Below are 22,829 nucleotides of genomic sequence, written 5' to 3' on the forward strand. Positions count from 1 at the left end.
GGACAGCTCAGAAACTGGAGCCTGCTTCAGATTCTGTGTCTCCTTCTTTCTGCCTTCCCTTACTAGTGCTCTGTCTCTTACTCAAAAGTAAATCATAAAAAAACAAAGAGATCTACACAAATGAAGAGCAACAGAAATGGTAAAAATGTGAGTGAATATTTGGAAGTTTGTTCTTACTTTTAAATTTATATTGTACAATTTATAATATTTACACAAATAAAACCCATGCAACAACAACACTAAGGCTTGAAGGGGGAAATGGAATACTACTGTTTTAAGTTATTACACTATACATGAAGTAATATAATATTACTTGAAGGTAGGTTGTGATAAGATGTATATTATAAATTCCAAACTATGATAATGCAAAATAAAGAATTATAGCTAATAAGATAACATAGCTAAAATGGAATAATAAAAAACTACTAAATCCAAAAGAAAGTAGAAAAAGAGGAGAAAGGAAACAAACACATGGAATAGATAAAAATAAATAGCAAGATGGCAGATTTAAATCCAACCATATCAATAATCACACAAAATATAAATTGTTCAAACATACTAGCAAAAAGACAAAGATCACCTGAGTGGATAAAAAAATCAAGACCCAGTTATATGCTGTCTATGAAAATACAATTTAAATATAGAGGCACACACAGATTAAAAGTAAAAGGATGAAAATCATATGCCATGTTAACACTAATAAAAAAAACCCTGAAATGATTATATTAATATCAAAGTAGAGTCTTAAGTGAAAAGTATCACTTTATAATAATAAAGTCGTCAATTCATTAGAAGATAAATTACTTATGCATGTAATAACAAAACCTCAAACTATATGAAAGACCTGGTAGAACTGCAAGAAGAAATATATAAATCTACCTTTCAGTCAGAGATTTCATCACTACTCTATCAATTTGATAGAACAAGTAGATAGAAAATCATCTAGGACATAAAAAACTCAGTTGAAATCTCCTTAAGTTTTTTCAAATAGGAATTAATAAGCTGATTTTAAAATGTACGTGGAAATGCAAAGACAGAATAGCAAAAACAACTTTGGGGAAAAAATTAGAGAACTAATTCTATCTAATTTCAAAACTCTGAAGCTATTTATTTGTTTGGTTTTTTGTTTTAAACTATGAAGCTTTTTAAAACAACAACAACTTGAAGCCTGTAAAACTACAGTGATCAAGACAGTGTGATTGGTGTAGAGAAAATAAAATTGACCAGTAGAGAGTCCAGAAAGAGATCCACAAATATGCAATTGAGCTTGACAATGGTGCCAAGGGAATTCAATGGGAAAAGGATGATCTTTTGAACAGATTGATTGGATAGCCATGTGCAAAATGATAAGGATAGTAAGAATAACAACTGGGACTCTTATTTCGCACAATATAGAAAAAATTGATTTGAAATGGAGCATAAATTAAAATCTAAGAGCTAATGGTATAAAATTTCTAGAAAACAAAACAAAAAATATCTGAGTAAACTTGATTTGGCAAAGAGTCAAGCATGATGTAAAAATGCCAATATACACATAAAAAGATGCCCAACATTATTAGGAAAATGCAAATTAAAACCACTATGCACCTCCTATAAAATACCACTATTGGTGACAACATAGACAACTGGAACTCATATACTGCTGATGGGAACGCAAGGTGGTACAACCATCTTGGAAACAGTTGGCAGTTTCCTCTAAAAATTAAACCTGTCTACCATATGACCTATCCATTCAACTCCTAGGTATTCATCCAGGAAAAATGAAAGCATATGTCCCTACAAACACTTAGCAAGGATGTTCACAGAAGTTTTTGACAATAAATGGATGAAAAATTGAAACAAACTGATATATACATCAACATGAATAAATCTCAAAGAAATTATGCTGAGTGAAGAAAACCAGATAAAAATGAGTATGATTCCACTTATCCAAAAGTGTGGACAATGCAAACTACAGTGACAGAAAGAGATCAGTGATGGCCTGAAGATGGGCAGAGGTAGGAGAAAGAAATTACAAAGTGACCTGAGGAGATTTTAAGGGTGATGGAATGTTCATTATTTTGATCATGGTGACAGTTTCACAGGTATATATACATGTAGAATTTATCAAATTATATATTTTACAGATATCAATTTACTGTATGTCAATTGTACCTTGATAAACCTTTTTGTAAATGGTGATTCTCTGAAAATATGTTACTTTATGATATCCAAATATTTCAGAAGGTGCTTTATAAACATCTTAAATAATATACACTGTACCCTTCACCGTAAAGGATAAACCACATGGCGAAACATGGGTGATAATATCTGGGGGAAACTGAGTTTTACCTGAAGGTTCTTCTTCAGTGACAATGATCTGTCCAGTCCAGGGTGCTGAAGGGCGACCTAAACAGAGATAAATGTAAAAATCACAAAATTCATAAACATAGTTTCAACTGTATTCACAAACTGGCCATACTAGTCAGAACTGGGTTTGTTACTAGTTTGCTTAGGTGTTTTCGTAATGAATCTTACTGAGCACGCATATGGTGTTGTGTCTTCAAGGGACTCACGATCTGCTAGAGCCCAGAGCCTGCCTAGCTGGAGTCAATATTTCTGGAAATGTACTTTCACAAGCAAGGTATATAACCTGTGTTCGTTTACTGTTCAACATAGATCTCTGGAAACATGTAGGTCCTCTCATGTCTTCTTAAGAGATAGCATGTATTTGGGGGAAAAATTTCTAGAACAATTGTAAGCCCAGTAGTTATTTATTTGCAATACTAGAGCTCAACGAGGAGAGGGGGGCTAATCCTGTGGTATATACAGTACAATGAAAGCAATTTCTTTCCATTGTGTTTTGAAAAGTGTTATTTATGAAGGAAATCGGTTTAGGTCTGGAGAAAGAAAAATGGGTGAGATGGGCAGGAAAAGAGTAAAATGCACTTAAATTCATTTAATTCATTCATTCACTGAAGAAGAAATTAATTTACTGCTATGTTCCCACAAATATCAGAAAGAAAGAATGGTTCAACTCCTGCTTTATCAACAGACTTTTCACCATAGTTTGTACAGAAACAGAAAGGTAATATGTAAGATAACCTATTTTCAATTCAAACAAATCTTATTTTCATTAGAATTTATTTTAAAAAGGAGAGAATGGAAGAATGAGATGGAATTAGGAAAGACGGCAAGAAGTCAGATAGTAAGTGAAAAGTAATTAGAGGACAATCAAGGAGGTCGATTAGAGAAAAGTCTCCAGACTCTGGAGCTTAGCCTTTAGTGATGCCATACTACCTAAGGTGAAAAATAAAATAAAATAACACTGCAAATATGACATAGACCAGCAGTCATCAACTAGGGTCATTTTGCCCCTTAGGGACATTTGGTAATGCCTGGGGACAATTTTGATTGTCACAATGGGGAAGGGAGGTCATTATTGGCACCTAGTGGGTCGAGGCCAGGGATGCTTCTAAACATTCTAGAATGCAGAGGACAGTCCCCCTACAACAAAGAACTATCTGGCCTAAAATGTCTATAGGACCCAGGTTGAAAAATCTGGTATAGATGGAAGTGTCAATTTCCAACAATTTTTTAAATGTCATTTTGTGGTCTCTATTATTGAGGAGGCATATGTGTTCCCATGAAACAAATGCAGGGCATAGCTCATACACCATGGTTTTGACATGGAGACTTGGAGTTTAAATATATGAAAAGGTCATTTGTGACTGTCTGATATGGAAACTCAAGTATAGACCAGATATAATGCTGTAAATGTGTTTTTCCTTTGATATAAAGAAACAGTGTAGAGATATTAATGCTCTAAGGGGAAAATTTTAGGTTAAGAAATTTACCTTATAATTTTAAGAATTAAAGGAAAAACATATTTGGAGTGTGCTAATAAAATAAATAAAAATGCTTCCTAGGCTCTTGGTTATCATATTTCATTTCAAACAGAATGCCCAGAACTCATTTAATAAGGAGAAGTTTCCTGAATCAAATAAAAATAAGATAAAAAATAAAGCTCTTAACTCTTTAATACAGAAAACAAACAAGAGGGTTGCTAGAGGGGTTGGTGGGGGGCAAGGGGGAGTGCTAAATGGGTAGTGAGCATTAAGGAATCTACTCCTGAAACCGTTGTTGCACTATATGCTTACTAACTTGGATATAAATTTAAAAATATATAAATATATTTTTTAAATTACAATAAATAAAGCTCTTAGTGAATGGATGAGTCAAGAAAACGAATTGGGTTTCTTTTTTTGTTTTGTTTTTTTCCCCTAGGATTTTCTGACTGATAAAGGATTTCCTATTCTTTTCTCCCCCTCGTGGAAGGGGGAGGAATGACCTCACAATGAGATCTGTAGTTAGAAAATCTATCTAAAAAAAGGTTCAAGAAGATCCTGAAAATTGAAAAATGCTTACTTTTCAGTCTAGCTTTCTCAGCTGGATCCAGTGCAGCCACAGGCTCAGAAACTCTGGACGGTAGACCTATTCCAGTTTTATTCACAGCTCGAACTCGGAATATGTAAGAACGACCTTCTATCAACCCAGTGACTGGAAAACGAGCAAACTTCACAGGTGTGTCATTGCATTGAGACCAACTATCTGTGCCCACCTCACACCTGAGGGAAAGAGAGTGGTCAATAAGCATATTAAAAGAAGTCTGACTAAATTAATAGCTCCAAAGCCGCAACCCCACCCAATTGCTTCAGAGCTCCCTATAAAATATCCAGCTCAAGTGTGGTTCAATAGTTATTTAACTGCATGCATTCAGTTCCACTCAACTGCAGTGTGTCTTCTTTAATAAGAAAGAAGCCTCGGATCCTTTCCAAACACATATACTTCCTTTAAATTCCCTGAAAACTAGCAGCTGAGGGGCCTTGTGTGCTAGGCAGAGAAACTTTGGGGAGAAAAGGAGGAAGCAGCAAGCAGGTATGTATAATCTTAGTACTGGAGAGACTAAGAGGGAGGACCCCCCAGACATCTCCTTGGCTGATGTCTTTAATTTCACTGTTGGTGGCTTCTTTCTTTGTCTTTTTTGCACATTTTATTTTAAAAATAAAAATTGTTTGAGGAAGTTAACACCTTAAATGTTCCTGTTTATACTGTAGTGTGGAAAGAGCTCACTTTTTTTTCTTAAGTAATCTCTACACCCAATGTGGGGCTCAAACTCATGACCATGACTGACATCAAACATTGAATGCTCTACCAACTGAGTAGCCAGATACCCCTGGAAAGAGCTTGCCCACTTAACGATCATTATTGCTGCGTGGGTAGAAGGGTGAAGAGAGTATTACGTTTGTTTCTTAACAGATGAGATTGATGAGATGCAGGGAAATTCTCAGGCCTGGCAGGGAGAGATTATGTACTTGGGACCTCTGATTTCTAACTGGGTGCTTTTATAGCACTTAGTGTCTGGGGATGGAGTGGTCACAATCTGGGAGACAAAGATGGTAGTTCATATCATGCTATTGGCCTGACAGGGGGTTAGGGGCTCAGCAGTGATTAAATTATACAGCATTAGGATGAAGTAACTCATCAGTTTTTATGGGAACACTGAACTTTTAGTTTATGTCACTTCCCAATATGACTCTACATCTAAAAGGTCTAATTTTCAAATAATTCTGATGGGGGAGGGAGTTCCAATGGCAGTGGAAAGCTGGTCAGGGTGGGAGGTTTCTCTTTACTTTCTCAGACTCAATCTTCTATTTTTTTGATATAGACAATAGACATTTTCCTCACCCTAATGTAAAGTGCTATCAAATATGGCTTCAATCCCTGCCTTTTACCCTTAAATCTTTGTAGGAATTCTGAAGCTGCTATGGGTAGGGTTTGGGAGGGAGCCAAGATGCCTAGGACAATTCTTCAAACTGCCTCTGTCTCCAGAGATTCTCCCTCTCTCCCTATGCAGACGCTGTCATGGTGACCCAGTGATACTAGAGTGTGCTTCCCGAACCTCATGTGAGCAGAAAGAAAGGTGGGAAGTAGCTGATCTAGAGATGTCTACAGCATGTTGGAGCAGTAAGGACACAAACATATGTCCAGGCTGATACGTGAATTCTAGTTCTGCTACTTAACTACCTGTGTGACTTCAGACAACTTAGGGTTTTCTCATGAGCATGTGGCTTTGGGAGAGCTACTGTTTCCTACTTATAATAAGAGTATCTACCTTTCAAATGGTGGCTGTGGGTTAATGGTTAATATATGTGATGTGTTTAGGACAGTGCCACGCACATAGCCAATGTTTAATAAATATTAGCCACAATACGGTTATTTTCATGATGACTAAGACAATAAAGCAGTCTATAAAAATGAAAAAGAATCTACCTAAAACTTCACAGTTCATCATCACTAAATGACAAAATAATGTGGATGAATTTAGTATGTGGTTAAATAGAATATTATTTATCTGAAATATTTCTCTGCATGGTATTGAGCCCAATAGGCATATATATTTTTTATAATGATTTTTTTAATGTTTATTTATTCTTGAGAGAAATAGAGACAGAGTGTGAGTGGGGGAGGGGCAGAGAGAAAGGCAGACTCAGAATCTGAAGCAGGCTCCAGGCTCTGAGCTGTCAGCATAGAGCCCGATGTGGGGCCTGAACTCACAAACTGCAAGATCATGATCTGAGCCGAAGTCGGATGCTTAACCAATTGAGCCACCCAGGCACCCCTATAGGCATATATTTACTTATTACTATAAGTATTAGGTTTAATACACCTTAGTACAAACCTATTGTACCACAGGGCACAGATTATCTGTCCCTAATGGTTTCTACAATTAGATTCTATTACTGAAAAATGGAAAGAGAATTGGAGCAACTATTTGAATAGAAACTAAGTCAGATGACAATGTATTTAGGTTGGTAATCTAAATTTGTTGTCTGTATTGTCCAAACTCACTGTATAATTAGTGTGTAAGACCCAATTGCTATAAATATCAGAAGTTCCATGTTTTGGAGAATGTGAACTGCAAAAATTTATAGAAAGAATATAATTTAATACTATTGATATTTGGTTTTTGTCTAACTTGAAACCATATCCTGCGATGTAAATAAGATTTTGTGAGTATTCCTAAAGTATGATTATTTAAATTACTTAATATTTTAAAATTACTGACATATTAGGAATATGGACATTAAATATATTGAACACCAGCTGTTTCCAAAGTGGTCTCTAGAATGTCTACAAATTCATCGTATTCTTCCAAATTAGTGACTTGCATTGGTAGTCAGACTCAAAAATGGTCTTTGGGGTTTAGGTCACTACATGGGGGGCAGTGTGTGCGTGTGTGTGTGTGTGTGTGTGTGTGTGTGTGTGTGTGTGAGAGAGAGAGAGAGAGAGAGAGAGAGAGAGAGACAGAGAGAGACAGAGACAGAGACGGAGACAGAGACAGAGACGGAGACAGAGACAGAGGGAGGAGAGACCAAAAAAGAAAATATTTCACATAGAAATGGTGGGAGAAATCAAGCATGCATCTCTATGGACAAATTACTCTAACTGAAACTAGACTAAGTACTAACTTATCAATAAAATATCCCAGAATAGGACTCCCTCCATCTGCAGCTGGCTGTTTCCAAGAGATGATGATATAGTCTTTGTTAGCATCCAAGCACATCACGTCTAAGGGAGCAGCTGGGGCTCCTTCAATCTCTGCATCAGCATCTGTGGAGACACAGAAGGATCTCATTAACTCTCTCGGATAAGCTCCATCCCAGTCTGGCAATCTAGCACGTAGTGCATACGTTCCCTACCACACTGATAGTGGCTACATCTTTGGTTCACGTAGGGCAAGCTTCAATCTTATAATTTGCTCACCAACATGATGATGTGTGTTTTCATCAGCAACACAAAGAACATTATGTTAGAAAGGGCACTCAAAAGAAACCATGACCTTTGCTTCATAGCCTTTGCCTACCCAAAATGTTCTAAAGGAAAATAACTATAAAGATGTCAGGAATTGCTACCAGAAAAGTCTAAGGTGAGCCAAGCCAGAAAGTCTGTTATTCAGATATCTCATGTACAGTGTTACTCAGAAACATGAGCCGCTTCAAAGGGGAACAAATAGTCCCTTCTGTCAACTTTCTGGATGCATCCACAAGAGAATAAAAAGCTTTACCCATCCCTCTACTGGGCATTACCATTTTGGAAGAGAAAGGAAAACATTCCTTTTAATAAAATGTTTGTTCCCAGACTGAATGAATACACTTGTGAAATGAATGCTGAAGCAATATCCACATCTGAGAGGAGTTTCTCTGAGTTTAGTAAAAGTCCAGGGTTATACAAAAAAGAGAGGGCAGTGACTGTTTATGAAACGGGATCCTCTGACACTGGGTGTGCTCAGCAGTGTCTTCAGGCATAGCTCACATAGTGAATCAGGGATGTTTTGGGGAGGCCAGCAAGGGGAATGATAATAATCAGTTAATAGCCTTTTAAGTGAGATTAAGATGAGAGATGGAGTTCCTGGAGGTAGGATCCACATTGCCAGTCCCTCCTGACCTCCAGCCAACCTTTTCATAATTGGATTAATAGGAGAGGAGGCTGAGACATGTCGGAGCCACTCAACTACTTAACTCAGAGAAAACACGCCTATTGACTGCATAAATGCTTTTTTTTTTTACAATGAGCTACACTTCTGTAACTCTTATGAATTACTAAAACATTTGATAACAAGGCAGAGGTATCTGTGCACTTCTGAATTTGATAGGTTTGTATCACCTGCGAAGAGCTCAAGTCACTTTGGTTTTGAATACTCTTTTTGCCCCATAAACCTGTAGGAAAGTGTTTCTAACTTCTCTGGCGTAAGTGCTGTAGGAGAACTGATTAAATCATGGTGCCTAAAAGCAAGCATTTTGGTGGGGAGAAAATGCTTTCCTTTTGGGCTTTGAGAGCACTGGATGTGGGCAGAGCCTGCTGATGGTGAAGTTAGAGCAGAGTTGGAAAAGGGTAGAGATGCTGAGGTTAACAGGCTTAAGTGGCAAAAGAGGGAGGCTGGAAAGCTGCTCATTTGGGAGGGGACAGTTGCCAGCCTCTACCCATGTCCTTTAGCTAAAGTCCCATAATGTAACAACTAGCAATCCCTGCATTGATAGAGCAGTTTAGTTTGCTGAATATCCATTATGTATAACAGACCTGTCAGACAGTAGACATTTGGGGAGTCACTTTTCAGCATAGTTATAACACTGCTTGGACTATGCCATTCTTGGGGTGGGCCCGACAGTGCCACTGTCCCACCACTGTATAGGAGCTGCTGGAAGCCAAATACAAACACTGTGTTCTGTTGCATCACAATTTGTCTGGCCTAATCTGGCAGACAGTCACAATTCTGGTTATTGGTACTGAGAAAACCCTTGGCTATGTCAGAGTTCTCAGAAAATGTCCAACAAAGAATCACCGAGGCATAACTAAGGTTTTTTTTGAGTCACCAAGAGATAGTCTCTGGTTTGGGTAAGACAACTGAGAGCAGAGGCAGACTTTTCTTATTCAGTCCTTATCTAGCCAGGTTTATACAGGTGGTTGGCTAAGCAAACTTACTTGCTGAGTTTCAGTGTGACTGTTTTCACTGCAATTTATCCAGAGGCTAGCATGTCTTCCCTCAGTGATATTAGACTTTTCCCATAATGCTTTTGTGTAGGAGAAAGACAGACACATTTTGAGGTAATGTAGATATTCCTGTCTTTATCAGTCGTTGATCCCGTGGCAGAATTCAACAATTGTTACTACTCACTACTGGTGTGGACAGGCTGCTAACCATCCCCATTACCCCTTCTTTGTGTTTCCTAGATGGCCCAGCAGGCAACATGGCTGCCCAACTGGATACATGAGGCCCCAGCTTCCCTCACAGTGAACTGTGTGCATATGGCTAAGTGTTTACCATGCAGAAGTGATGTGTGCAACTCTGCATCTCCCCCTTCACTTCCTTTCTTTTGAGACTCTTCCCATAGTCTGGGATGGAAACAAGATAACACTACGGAGGCAGTGGAACAACAAGATAGATAGGACCTAGGACTCTGAACCATACCTCTACTTCTGAGTTGATAAACATACGAGAGAAACTAACTTTTTTGTTTCATTTCAACAGCTTAGCCTATACCCTGATTGAAATCCTGGGTTAGGCATCCAAAGACCTGTATTCTATAGGCACTTCTGCTTTTAACTAATTATGCGTCTACTGGTAAATCACTTTGTTTTCCCAGACCTCAGTTTCTGCATCTTAAAATTGAAGGGTTGGACTAGAATGGGAATCCTACCTTTTTTGTGCCATAGACTCCTTTGGCAGACTGGCAAAGAAAGTCTAGAGGCCTCTTCTCAGAATAATGCTCTCAAATGCATAAAACAAAAGACATGAGATTGGCAAAGAAACTAAATATATTGAAATAGAATTCAAATCATAGACCCTTTGGGAGTCTGTGGATCCCAGTTAAGGACACCTGACCTCTAAAGTTCCTTATTGATCAAAATTCTTATGAGTTCATGATTCTATTTAGTGCACAGAGATTTTTTTTAAAATAGTAAGTTTTCTGTATTGTTTATATTTTAATTTTCTGTATATTATGTTTTGACAACTAAAAACCTTTCTGACTGGGGAGACACTGCCCCTCCCAGGGCTAGCCAATTCTTAGAGATGCCTTTGATATGCAAACTGACTGATTCAGAGCCACACCTCCTCTTTCTGGCCCATAAACCCCAGGAAGTAATATTCCCCTGGCTTACTCATCCCAGGGCCGTAGCAGGCCAGTAGGGTCCACGCCTGCCCAAATTATTCGTCTACCCAAATTATTCAAACTAGCCAATCCTCAACTGTTTATCCTGCCCTGCCTTGCCTTTCCCACAGAAAACTCCAATAAAAGCCATGACCTAAGCTCCCTCCTCCCTCCTGACCAACCCCTACTTCCTCCTGACCAACCGATGCTTATTTTCTGCCAGGTGGCCCTGTGTGGTGTGCAGTACCTCCTGTCTCTAGGACCTGTGAGTGCAATAAACTTTGTTTTCTGGAGCCTCTCCTGTGTCTCCTCTTGTGACCACACCTGACTAACCATCACAGAAGCGAACACAGAACATTGGCCCTGTAGCCTGGAACTGTCAATGGTCTTCCAGATGCACTGGGATCCCACGTACAAATCACATTCCCACTTGTATATAGCCAATCCATTCAAGACACAGGTGAAGAATGAAAGACTCCTAACATCACGATTCTAGTTTCAAGACTAAATTATAACACCTTGATTCCCAGTTCATTAAAGCTGAAACTATAAAGAAGGGGCCTGAAGTGAAATAATAAATTTGCTCTCTGAAATAGACATTAACGAATAAGTCCCCAAGTATTACATTCCTCTTCTGTTACAGCTTCCACAAACTGAAATGGCTTTTTAGATCATTAGAATGGAGATCTCCAATGGAACACCTATAGAGACCTGCACTGGTGGCTCACAGAAACTGAAGAACGTGCTTACATCAGAAATAGTAACACAGTCTGGGAACAAGTTACCTTTGAGTTGATGTCTGAGGGCTAACCTTTTTCTATGAGGTCTAATTTCACTGGAAGTTAATAATCTTATGCCATGCATCCTGGAAGAATTCTCAGATAACTCTTTCATCATTAGAAAAAACACATTTGGATAGATTGATTTGGTCTCAGTGTTTTAAACATGCTTGGGTGTTCTACTTTTTGCTAGGTCTTACCTCGAACAAAGACATAAGCACTATATTGTTCATAATATTCTCCCATTCGTACACGGATTGTGTAGAGGCCTTCATCTTCCTTGTTTAGATGAGAAAATGTCAGTGTTGCTCGGTCTCCGCTCCAATGTGTTTGTACCCATTTTGATGGAGAAACAGGTGTCCCTAGAATTTTTTTTTAAAAGTAAAAAAATTAACTGATTTTTTTTCTTCCATTGCTCCCTTCTTTTTCTCTCCCTTCCTCTCTTCTACCTTCTCTCTCTCCCTGCCTCTTTTATATTGGCTTAGTTGGTTGAGTGTGCAACTCTTGATTTCAGCTCAGGTCATGATCTCAGGGTCATGAGATCAAGCCCCATGTCAGTCTCCATGCTGAGCATGGAGGCTGCTCAAAATTCTCTCTCCTCCCCCTTCATCTCCTCTCCCCACTCACGTGATCTCTTTCTTAAAAAAAAAAAAGCAGAGAAAAAAATACAGTTAGAGGCACTAAAATATAATGCTTTTTTCTCTAAAACTACTTTATTATATATAAAATATAACTGGGGTAACTCAAAATGCAAAAAATAATATTTTCATGTCATAATTTTATATACAAAAATATTTATCAATGTCATATCTTGGTTGATAATAAGATACTTTTAGCTTGATTTTCTACAAATTCAGTTATTAGGTCATCAGGCATATACTTTTACCAAGTTTATTTAATTTATTTTTATTTTTTAAATTTTTTAAAATTTATTTTTGAGAGAGAGAGAGAGACAGCGTGAGCAGCGGCAGGTCAAAGAGAGAGGGAGACACAGAATCCAGAGAGAGCCTCCAGGCTCTGAGCTAGCTGTCAGTACAGAGCCCAATGCAAGGTTTGAACCCATAAACTGTGAGATCATGACCTGAGCCGAAGTCTGACACTTAACTGACTAAGCCACCCAGGAGCCCCTAAGCAAGTTTACTTTAAATCAATATACTCAAAAGCAACATCAGTCACTCTTGGCAAATGTAAGATCACAAATGAGTTGAGATCATTTTTAATTTTGAGAAGGCTCTTTCTGCTGATGCAACTATTACTGCAGGTATTAAGATATTACATAGTTACAATATTATATGGTTTATACTATATAGTATTATATAGTTATAAGGTTAACATTGGGTTAACTTTCTGATAAATTATTTCAGAATATAAATTTTGGTACTCTAGAACTAATGATTCTTCAGGAACAAAATTTCTAAAAGAATTTGATTCTTGAGGCATCTGGGTGGCTCAGTCAGCTAAGTGTCCAACTCCTGATCTCGGCTCAGGACACAATCTCATGGTTCATGAGATTGAGCCCTGTGTTGGGTTCTGTGCTCTCTCAAAATAAAGAAATAAACTTTGAAAAATATTTTATTCTTCATGTAAACCAGTTTCACATGTCTGATTTTAATTTTAAATGTAAATTTACATAATTGCATCTTAATAGTTTCTCTAACATGTGCTGTAACTTATAGAGGTTAAACTAGAGACCGAAAATGATTTGTGCATAATCCAAACATCTGTTTATGCATTCTATCACTGCATCTTCAATTACAAGGAAAATAATTTTAAAATTCTCTTCCTTGTTAATTATTGCTTCATCCAAAGTTTCATATGAAAATAGTATTCTTTTTCATTGAATGTGACAATCTTTAAATTTAACTTATATTTCTAAGCTTCTGAATATTTGCTATGCAGTGTTATAGCGGTTTTCAAAACCAGAGATTTTAAACTGAAGAACTCTAACAACTGCCTTATATGTTGAAGCACAATGTCTGTAACATACATGCTTTTATTTTGTAATATTTTACTGACAGAGTTCACTGCCTAGTTGCTGATAGTTCCTGTCCTGATACTAGCCTAGTAAGTTAGTATTTGTGCAGATCCCAGAGAAGTGAGCTCCGGGGAAGGAGGGGCAGCCTGGGAAACTCCCATTATAGGTTCTCATGCTGCCTCCACATGGAGTCCCTCCTCTTCTCTAGGGCCATGTTCAGTGTCAATACTGCTGTTGCCATTACTGGCTTCAGTCTGGACCCAGATGTTCCAGAATGCTCCAGGTGCCTGTGTGCACAGTGAAGTTCAGGCCAACTGCTTGGTGACCAGGCTGCTTACTGCCCACCATGCCCAGGGACCAATAGGCATGCTCCATAGTCCAACTAAACTGCAATGACTTCCCTTTATGTTACCAAATAAAAGTAACTTACAAAATGAATATATAACTAATTTATAAAAATACATTTTTCATAATCCTTTCCACAGATTACTTGGTGAAAAGAAATTATAACCTCCACAAATATATTATGAAAGTTCTGCTACTTTGATACATGTATAAAAAACTTTTTCAACATCCAATAGGTTATGCCCTCTAATGTGCATATTCTGCCAGCTCTGGTAAACAGGTCTGCAATCTTCTGGACACTCATGCTCTGGTGCCAAGCCTGGTCTGCCACTTCTTATTCTGTGAATAAGAACCTAAGTGAGAATTCATCACAAAGTCTCACCATTTCTGTACCACTGGATCTCTGGCTGGAAATGCTTTATTTCAGGAGTGATAACTACACGGCAGCCTAGACTCATCGTCTCGCCCTCTCTCCCAAAAGACACATCAAACTTGTCATCAAAGTGGATCTCAAACTTGGACGCATAACCATAAGGGGTCACAGCAACTGGGTAGGACAAAAACAAACATCGGTTAACTTGTTTTTTCTCATCAAAGAGATGCAAGCATTTTAATAAGTCACAACAAACACTGATCAAATGGTTTACTGGGCAAAACATTAAGTCTTATAAAGGAGTACATAGCACATTCCCATATATTATTATGTGAAATGGAAATTTTTGCTTCATTGGTCAGATAAGCTAAATGTTTGTTTTTATTATTGCAATGACTAGAATTTAAAGGGTCAGGTTTAATACCTCACATAGCATATAAATTAATACCACATTTAGCTTAGACTTAATTACTTAGCACAATATATGTACTTTTTAGATTCCCAGTTCATTTAAAACTGAACTTCTATACAGTTCAAACAGCCATAACAATGACTCGATAAAAATAGAGTTTTCCAGCAAGTTGCTTCAGTTTCTTTAACAATCTATGTAAAAAAAAATACATTGTAAGTTAACAATATTATGACTTTAAAAATATTTTTCTTAGAAATAACTTATTCATTGATTAAGTAAATACGTATATTATAAAACCTCCCAGGTTTTATTTTCTCTTTTCTCAAAAGAAAGGGTTTGGGAAAATAATGACTCTATTAAATGTGTTATCATGCCAGGCACTTTACAATTGACATGTTATCTGATCCTTTCAAAAACTCCATGGCATGGTTATTTTTTCCCTTTCAGATGAGAATGTAGAAGTTCACAAAAATAATATACAGCTAATCCCTAGGTTTCAAAGTTACTATGTATGAAATTGAAATTTAAACCCATGGTTGCCCAACTCTGATATTTCTCTTCTATTTCATCTCTCTTCCTAAAACGTCTTAGAATTAATTTGAAAATGCAAGCTAAAATTTAATGAGTTCAACTTGTGCCAAGTAGTGTTCCAAGTGTTCAATGGCTATTAGCCCAAACCTCCTAATAGCTCAACCAGGTAAGTACCATTATCCTATCTGTCTTATAGATGAGGAAAAAGAAGCATAGGGAGGCCAAATAACGGCCCCTATTCACCCTGCAGAGCCAGGATTTACACTGATGCACTCAAGCAAGACATGATATTGCCTTGAACTTGTGTGTTCCCAGGCAACATCTACCCAACAGTGAAACAACTTCCCTTTGAAGCACAGGTTACAGCTGCCCCATTTCTATATGATGATATTCCACTGAGATCAATAAGCAAAACAATTCCATCAGACCTTACTGTCTGGGAAGTCGGGCAGGCTCCAAACTGCCTTGGGAAGTAGTGATAAGAGTTACAAAGAAAGCTGAGATTAGGTCAGGGTTTGGCAAATCTCTGAGCCAGATCTGGACTGCCTTCTGTTTGTACCGCTAGAAATAATTTTTCAGTTTTTTAAATAGTCAAGATAAAATCAAAAGAAGAATATTTTGTGATGTGTAAAAAGTTACAGAAAATTTGAATTTGAACGTTCATAAATAAGGTTTTAGCTGGAATGCAGCCACGCTCATTTATTTATCTACTCTCTATGGCTATTTTGTGTTACAAAGGTAGAGTTGAGTAGTTGTGCAAAGACCATATGACCCACAAAGCCTAAAGTATTTACGACCCTAAAGTATTTACAATTTACAAATCACAAGTAGTTTACAAATTACAATTATAGGAGTCCTTCACAGAAAATACAGACTCCTGTTTTAGAATATAGTTTAGAATTAAAAAGACCAACTTACAAATCCCTATTCTACCATGTATGTGGTGTTGTCTCATGATTTAACCTCTCAAAAACTGTTTCCTCATTGGCATAGCACAGATAAAAGACACCTATTTTATAAGCTTTGGAAGAGAGTTACATGATTATCTCATGTAACAAAATATCTTAGGATGCCGTCTGGTACAACTGATCAGTTTACCTTAACTACTAAAACAGAGCCAAGGGCAGGGAGCTTTATCTATGATACTTACCAGCATATTCCAAGCACCTACATCAGTACCTAGCACAGATTCTCAATAAATATTAGTTGAATAAATGAATAAAAGCCCTCTGTTTTCTCTGTTGGAAACGACTAGACTTAATTCAGGGGCCAGTCAGAGGAGGATCTGGAAGATTAAGAAGTTAGAGAAATAAGGTTGAGCTGGGCTTTTCAACCCTGGCTTGATGGAGAAGAGAGAAATGGGAGATATGTGGATGACTATATGGCAGTGGTAATGAGTAGGATACATTCAGGGGACCATGAAATAAATGATTAATAAATCAGTCTTAGGGACAATGGGAGATAAGTCCTAGTTTCAGAACTTTCAACTATTCCATCTCAATATAAATGAAATGATAGAAGAAAAACATGATTTAGGACGTGTTCCTCCCTCACTTCCACTCCTCATCCCCTCCCAGCCAGCCATGGGATTTATACCAATGATTAAAAGTTGAAATATTAAAATTAGGAGCCATTCCAGGAATTTAATGGAACAGGTCATCTACAGACCTCAGACTGAACAGATGAAAAAGTGACTCATGAGGAAGTATCTTCATCAAGCATTTTCAAAACTACCACTTACTTTTTAACATTCAGAAAATAAGAAGTTCAAGCTTGACTACTTCTTTCAGTCTGACCATTGTAAGCACTGATTTATTTGAACAACCATAAGGTTGTTCCTATGGTTTTATTGTTTCCTATGACAAGAAATTCTGATATAGATGAAATGATTGGAGTTCACAAATTACCACAGCTCAGAATATTTTTAAGTTTGTTATTGTAGCACATTTAGACTTCATGTGTTTTAAGTTGCACTTCATGAATTAATGTATTTAGTTATTCATTCATGATCAAAAACCTACTCTGTGTCAGGTGCTGGGGTTTAGAGATAAAAGGTCCAGCTTTGCCTTTAAGTGGCTCAGAGGCCAGTGGGAGAAAGAGACACTTAACAGTTAACAGCACCCAGTGTGATGGACGCTCCTGTGGAGGTGCTGTGGTCTCACCGAGGACACCTAACCCTGACTGAGTAGAGGTGGGGTACCAATGGGAGTTACACATAGATGTCTCCAGGAGGTGATGCTGACTCGGATGCCCCGATACAGCACAGACATTTGTGCACATGCATGTGCATGTGCGTGCATGCACACGTGTGGGGTAGGGGGAGGTTTAAATCACTCTACCCAAGTTTCTGTAACAGTCTTCTTCAGTTTAACACAGAAAGACTTAAAAACACTTGCCATTTTTAGCCCATCATATCTGGGCTTTTATAAAACAAGAACAAAGCAATTATATTCAGAAAGAGAATCGTAACCAAAGAATCTAAGAAATATAACCCAGCATAGAGTGCTATTATATACTTACTAGCACATGTTATAATAATCCTATGCTTTTATTTCAGCATTATGGAATGGTTTATTATGCTGTATTTTAAATAGAGATGACACTTAGCAAATATATTTTTAAACTTACAGCTGAGGGGCAGGGTGGAAACCCCAGCATGGAAGCGAGTCTCATCAAACTCTCCTTTATATCCTAGAAAAGAAGCCAGAAATACATGTGAACTTATTCTTGACTTATTTTTAGCAATGAGAGTTAATTTTTAAAAATGTATCTTGAATAAAACAAGTCCAGCAAACCTACTCTTTACCACAACCGAAGCATAGGCTGAAAGCTCTCCTTTAACATTCATCGCTGAGGCCCGGTACTGGGCAGTGTCTTCAAAATTACATCTGAAAGGACAGGTGGAAGTGAGTGACCATTGCTACAATGCTGTTCTACCAAGGATCTCTTTGCTGACATCACACATTACAAATCACTGCCTAACAACGTGGCTTTTGGGGACTCTCTTTTTAACTGTTCATTTATTTTGAGAGACAGAGAGCACAAGCAGGGGGAGGAGCAGAGAGAGAGGAGAGACAAAGAATCCCAGCTGCACAGAGCCCAACATGGAGCTTGATGTCATGACTGTGAGATCATGACCTGAGCCGAAATCAAGAGTCGGATGCTTAACAAACTGAGCCACCCAGGCACCCCAGTTGGGGACTCTTGATGAAGCTACTAAGTCCAACATAGCTCCCTGTGGGATTTCATATAATGCAAGATAGCTACTGCAGTTTGAGCTGCACAGTACGGGAGGAAGACACCTGTAGTCCACTGTGACCCTAGCTCAGGTTCATTTAAAATGTCAAAAAAAAAAAACAACCCAAAACCCATGTCAGCAAGTGTTAAGCACATAAATTACAGCACGAACAGTGTTATGATTAACTGGTCTAAAGTTGTGTCAAGTGTAGAAAATGTCCAGCCATGTCCCTTTGTAGTAGGTAACTACCCAGAGCACCCTGGGGGGACAGCTTTCCTGCTGGCCACCCTCAGGGTGAGTTTCAGTCTGGAAGCAACAAGGCAACACAGAGGGAAAGATACAGCCGTATCTGGGTCTATCTAATGGGTGGGTCTGTGTTCTAGCTTCAAAGTATGAATATGCTATTCCTCTCTCAACTCTACCAAGGTTCAGGCCACACTTGGAGATTCAGTCCACAGCACAAGACAAACAGTGCCATTTGGAAGTTCCTGTAAGTTATAATACAGAAGTTGTAGTGTGTTTAATAATGGAGTAAAAGAAAGAATGATGTTACAGAGATGAACAAGCTAAGATTTTAAAGCAGGTCTTTTTGTGTCTTGTCACAACCAGTGTCTCTGTTCTTCATTGACCTTTGGGTTTAGTGTCATTTGTAGAAAATTATTTCTTGTTGAAATTTTATAGACACCAGCACAACTCCAGGAAGGTCAATATGGTTGCCTTTCTCTTAAGAATTGAATTATAAAGCAACCACAGAGCTCACTGCAGCCTCAGTAGAACCACCAAGTGGCAGAATTGAAGTGACTCTGGTTGTGGTCAATGCTGGCAAATGTCACAGGGCCCCAGGTCTTGCTTGAAACCCAGTATCACATGTGGCAGCTGCTCTGATCTGAGGAGAAGGCTACTAGCTCTCTTGAGATCAGAATTTTACTTTGATGTCTCAGCATGTCATAGTATCATGTGAACTGCAAATGGTGGGAGTTTTAGCTTTTTCATCCACAAAACTAAGCTTGGATTTCAAAACCATATTAGGAGATATGATAAACCTTTGAGGATTTAGAAATTTTGATGTGGGTTCTGCTTTCATATTCTGCTTTGGATTTTGCTTTAAAAACACCCCAGTGTCCAGGCTGCAGGCTGACAGGGTGGGCACATAATTTCCCATGCTTCCTGCTGAGCTAAAGGAGAGAATTTATCCCAGCCCAGCTTACTTTCACTGCCACCCACCGCAATCTTCATGGCCTTTGCTGATTAAAAGCAAAAACGGATGATGATGATGATGATGATGATGATGATGATGATGATTTGGAATCTGGAAGGATAACTAAACATAATGCTTATTTATGTAACATTTTCTCACTAATGCCTAAGAAAAACTCTCAAGTATACAAAAGGATAAATTAAAAGATACAAGTTCATTTTTTTCTCATCATCTTTGACTCAATTTAAACCCAAGATCACTTTGTGATCTTCTTGCGCTGGGAAGGTTGTTCACTGGAGTGTGAGATGCCTCCCCAGGCAATTGACGAGCAGCACACACATGGACCCTGATGTCCTCTTACGCGTTGATCTCCAGAGTATGCATTCCATATCGACTCTCAATAATGTACTTTCCAGGGTTTGCGTGGACATTTATTGGCACCTGGTTTTTATACCTGTGAGACAATAGAAACAAGGTGAGATAAGTAGAAGCGTAAATAGCTTTATGATTAAAAGCACATACACATAATCCTTGTTCTTGAAGGAACACCTGTTAACACGGCACTGAGGTAGCAGCAGTATCCATTCAACAAATACAAATCTATGGCAGATTAAATAAAATGCACTATAAATCCAATGAAACTTCTTGATGAGCATCCTTTCCTCTCCATCATAAATATTACATTTAAGAAGTTCACCACTCATAACAATGTGGTTGAGTCTCACATACATAATGTTGAGTGAAAAGAACCAGACACAAAAGGGTACATAGTATAATGATTGCTTTTATATAAAGTATAAATCCAGAAAAGACTAAATTAATGCTATTAGAAGTCAAGAGAGTGATTTCCCAGGGGGCGGGGGTGGAGAGAAACAGCAGACATGAAGTAAGCATTTGGATAATGTTTGATTTCCTGTGTTTGAGTGCTGGTTACATGGGTGTGTACAGTCTACAGAAATTCATCAAAGCTCTACATTTACATGTAATATGTACTTTCTGTGTGTATATTATATTTCAATAAAAGACCTAGAGAAAAATTTGTCCATTGTTGACAGACAGAAAGAAAGGCTTTATGTTGGGAGTTTTATCGTTGCCTGTCTGTGTAGGATGAAAGCAAAACATTCTTCCTACTACCATTCTTCCATATTGTTAAAAACAATGTCATTGTATTGAAGTCTCATTATATTTAAGTGTTTTGTTCTGTTAAAAGCAAGCATAACTCTCGGCTTGGGATAACTTAAATATCAATCACAAAAGAAAAACTCTAACAAATAAAAGCTGAAACATTCCTCTTTTTGGACTGTCCCTTCCTGATTAAGTTTGTCAGCTGTCAGAGGGTAGGGCTACACAGAAGAGCCCTTCAGAAACCGTCCCCCGTCCCCTGAGTTGAGTCACACCTTGATTCTTCACCACCTCCTCATGCCCTCAATAGCCAATGGCTATGGTGCCAGACCAGGCTTTTCTGCTTAAGCCATTTTCTGTCCAAGAGCTAGATTTCACCTGTTTCCCTTTCAGACACCCCACTTTATGTGCACAGATAACGTAAATGACACTGATAACCCCAGCTGAGACAGAGCATTTACTGTGAGCCAAGCAAGAATCTAAATGCTTTACGTATAGATTAGAAAATTCAATCCTCATGACAATGCATGAAGTAGTACTATTTGTAACATCATATTCCAGATTTAAAACAAAAACAAAAACAACAAAAAAAACAAGGCCCAGAGAGGTTAAGTAACTTGTCCCAGTTCACACAGCTAGATAGCAGAGCTGAGATTTGAACGCAAATAGTCTGGTTTGTGACAACATATGAAGCTTCCATTTTCTACCTGTTCTCTATTTAGCTGCATTTTATTTCTTCACCCTTCTGGAAATGTTTGTAATGAGGTGTGGGAGCAGGGAAAGTGGTGGAAAGAGAGAAAAAGAAAGGAAATAATTTTCAGTCAGTTCCTTCCTCTCCCCAGCTAACACACTCACACACACACATGTGCACACACATGCCCTATGTCACTAAAACATGCTCATTTTCTATACTTTAAACAATGTGTCGGGGCACCTGGGTGGCTCAGTCAGTTAAGTGTCTGACTCTTGGTTTGCGCTCAGGTCATGATCTCATGGTTTGTGAGTCTGAGCCCAGAGTCAGGCTCCGTGCTGATAGTGCGGAGCCTGCTTAGGATTCTCTCTCTCCCTCTCTCTGACTCTCCCTCACTATTGCTTTCTCTCTAGTAAAATAAATAAACTTAAAAAATGTGTCATTCTCCTCCACCTAGCAAAATCCCAACTCATCCTTCAAGGTTCAGATCAAATGCCATTTCTTCAATAAGTCCTCCTTGAAATCAAACACAAGGCACACCTGGGTGGCTCAGCTGGTTGAACATCCAACTTTGGCACGGGTCATGATCTAGCAGTCCATGAATTCCAGCCCCACACTGGGCTCCGTGCTGACAGCTCAGAGCCTGGAGCCTGATTCAGATTCTGTGTCTCCCTCTCTCTCTGCCCCTCCCCCGCTCATGCTCTGTCTCTCTCTGTCTCTCTCTCAAAAAATAAATAAACATTAAAAATATTTGAAATCCTACACTATATTAATTGTTCCTGCCCTCTACATCAGGGTTACTTGGTTAAAGCTGCAGGATACAACATTTATCAGATTCTCGTTGGATATGTGTGTCTTCTACTGAGCTGTCATTGTCTTGGTGACAGGGATTGTGCCTGATCCACATTTACTTCTATTCCCACTCTCAAGGAAGTATGAGTCATGGGCAAATATTAGGTACTCAGTGTTCATTAAATTGGCTTGAACAGAATTATTGTGTAACAATAGATTAATTGTGGCTTCATAATTTTTGGCTGAAGGAACAGAGTTCTGACAAACACATACTTCCAAGTTTCATGATATGAGTAATTTAAAATAAGTACAGATCTAGAAAGTAAATTGCAGCTCTTTGTGTCTTGGCTCCCTCAGATGTGAAACGAGAGGACTGGATTGGCTTAGGAATCACAGCTGCGTGGCAGGTGGAGCAGCACAACCTTCCACCCCACCCACGGCAGAACTGCTGGCTGTTTCTGGCCAGCCCCAAAGTGTCCCCAGCCAACCATCTCCCCACAAAGCTCCAGGCAGACAGGACTATTTGATCAGAGATGGCCTAGGAAAAGAAATCTCCTAGCTGATCCTAATTTCAAACATTCCTTGTTTTGATGAATGACAGGGTGCAATGAGTTAATCTGCATGTTCTTCAGAATAAATTGGTCATGGTAAATTTCACACTTGACTCTAAAGCTCCCCCTTT

At 38.4% G+C, this 22,829-nt stretch overlaps 1 protein-coding gene and 1 long non-coding RNA gene across 4 annotated transcripts in view; one reads left to right on the top strand and one right to left on the bottom strand.

Moving 5' to 3' along the window:
- Positions 1-22,829, bottom strand: part of MYOM1 (myomesin 1) — a 136,481-nt gene that overhangs the window by 75,286 nt on the left and 38,366 nt on the right. For both annotated transcript variants that reach the window (XM_029922472.1, XM_029922471.1), the window contains exons 6-13: positions 19,904-19,996; positions 17,906-17,994; positions 17,735-17,797; positions 14,173-14,337; positions 11,671-11,832; positions 7,512-7,653; positions 4,408-4,607; positions 2,332-2,388 (exon numbers count right to left, since the gene is read on the bottom strand). In XM_029922472.1, coding sequence (XP_029778332.1) covers positions 2,332-2,388; positions 4,408-4,607; positions 7,512-7,653; positions 11,671-11,832; positions 14,173-14,337; positions 17,735-17,797; positions 17,906-17,994; positions 19,904-19,996 — 971 coding nt within the window. The remainder of the gene's footprint in view (positions 1-2,331; positions 2,389-4,407; positions 4,608-7,511; positions 7,654-11,670; positions 11,833-14,172; positions 14,338-17,734; positions 17,798-17,905; positions 17,995-19,903; positions 19,997-22,829) is intronic.
- On the top strand, positions 9,337-10,047 carry LOC115278043. Of its 2 annotated transcripts, none has more exons than XR_003902664.1 (2): positions 9,337-9,435; positions 9,772-10,047. It is a non-coding gene; the product is annotated as an uncharacterized LOC115278043 (long non-coding RNA). The 2 variants fall into 2 exon arrangements; XR_003902665.1 differs by lacking the exon at positions 9,337-9,435 and adding an exon at positions 9,472-9,645.

The sequence above is a fragment of the Suricata suricatta genome, chromosome 14, assembly GCF_006229205.1.
Source record: "Suricata suricatta isolate VVHF042 chromosome 14, meerkat_22Aug2017_6uvM2_HiC, whole genome shotgun sequence".
Classification (NCBI taxonomy): Eukaryota; Metazoa; Chordata; class Mammalia; order Carnivora; family Herpestidae; genus Suricata; species Suricata suricatta.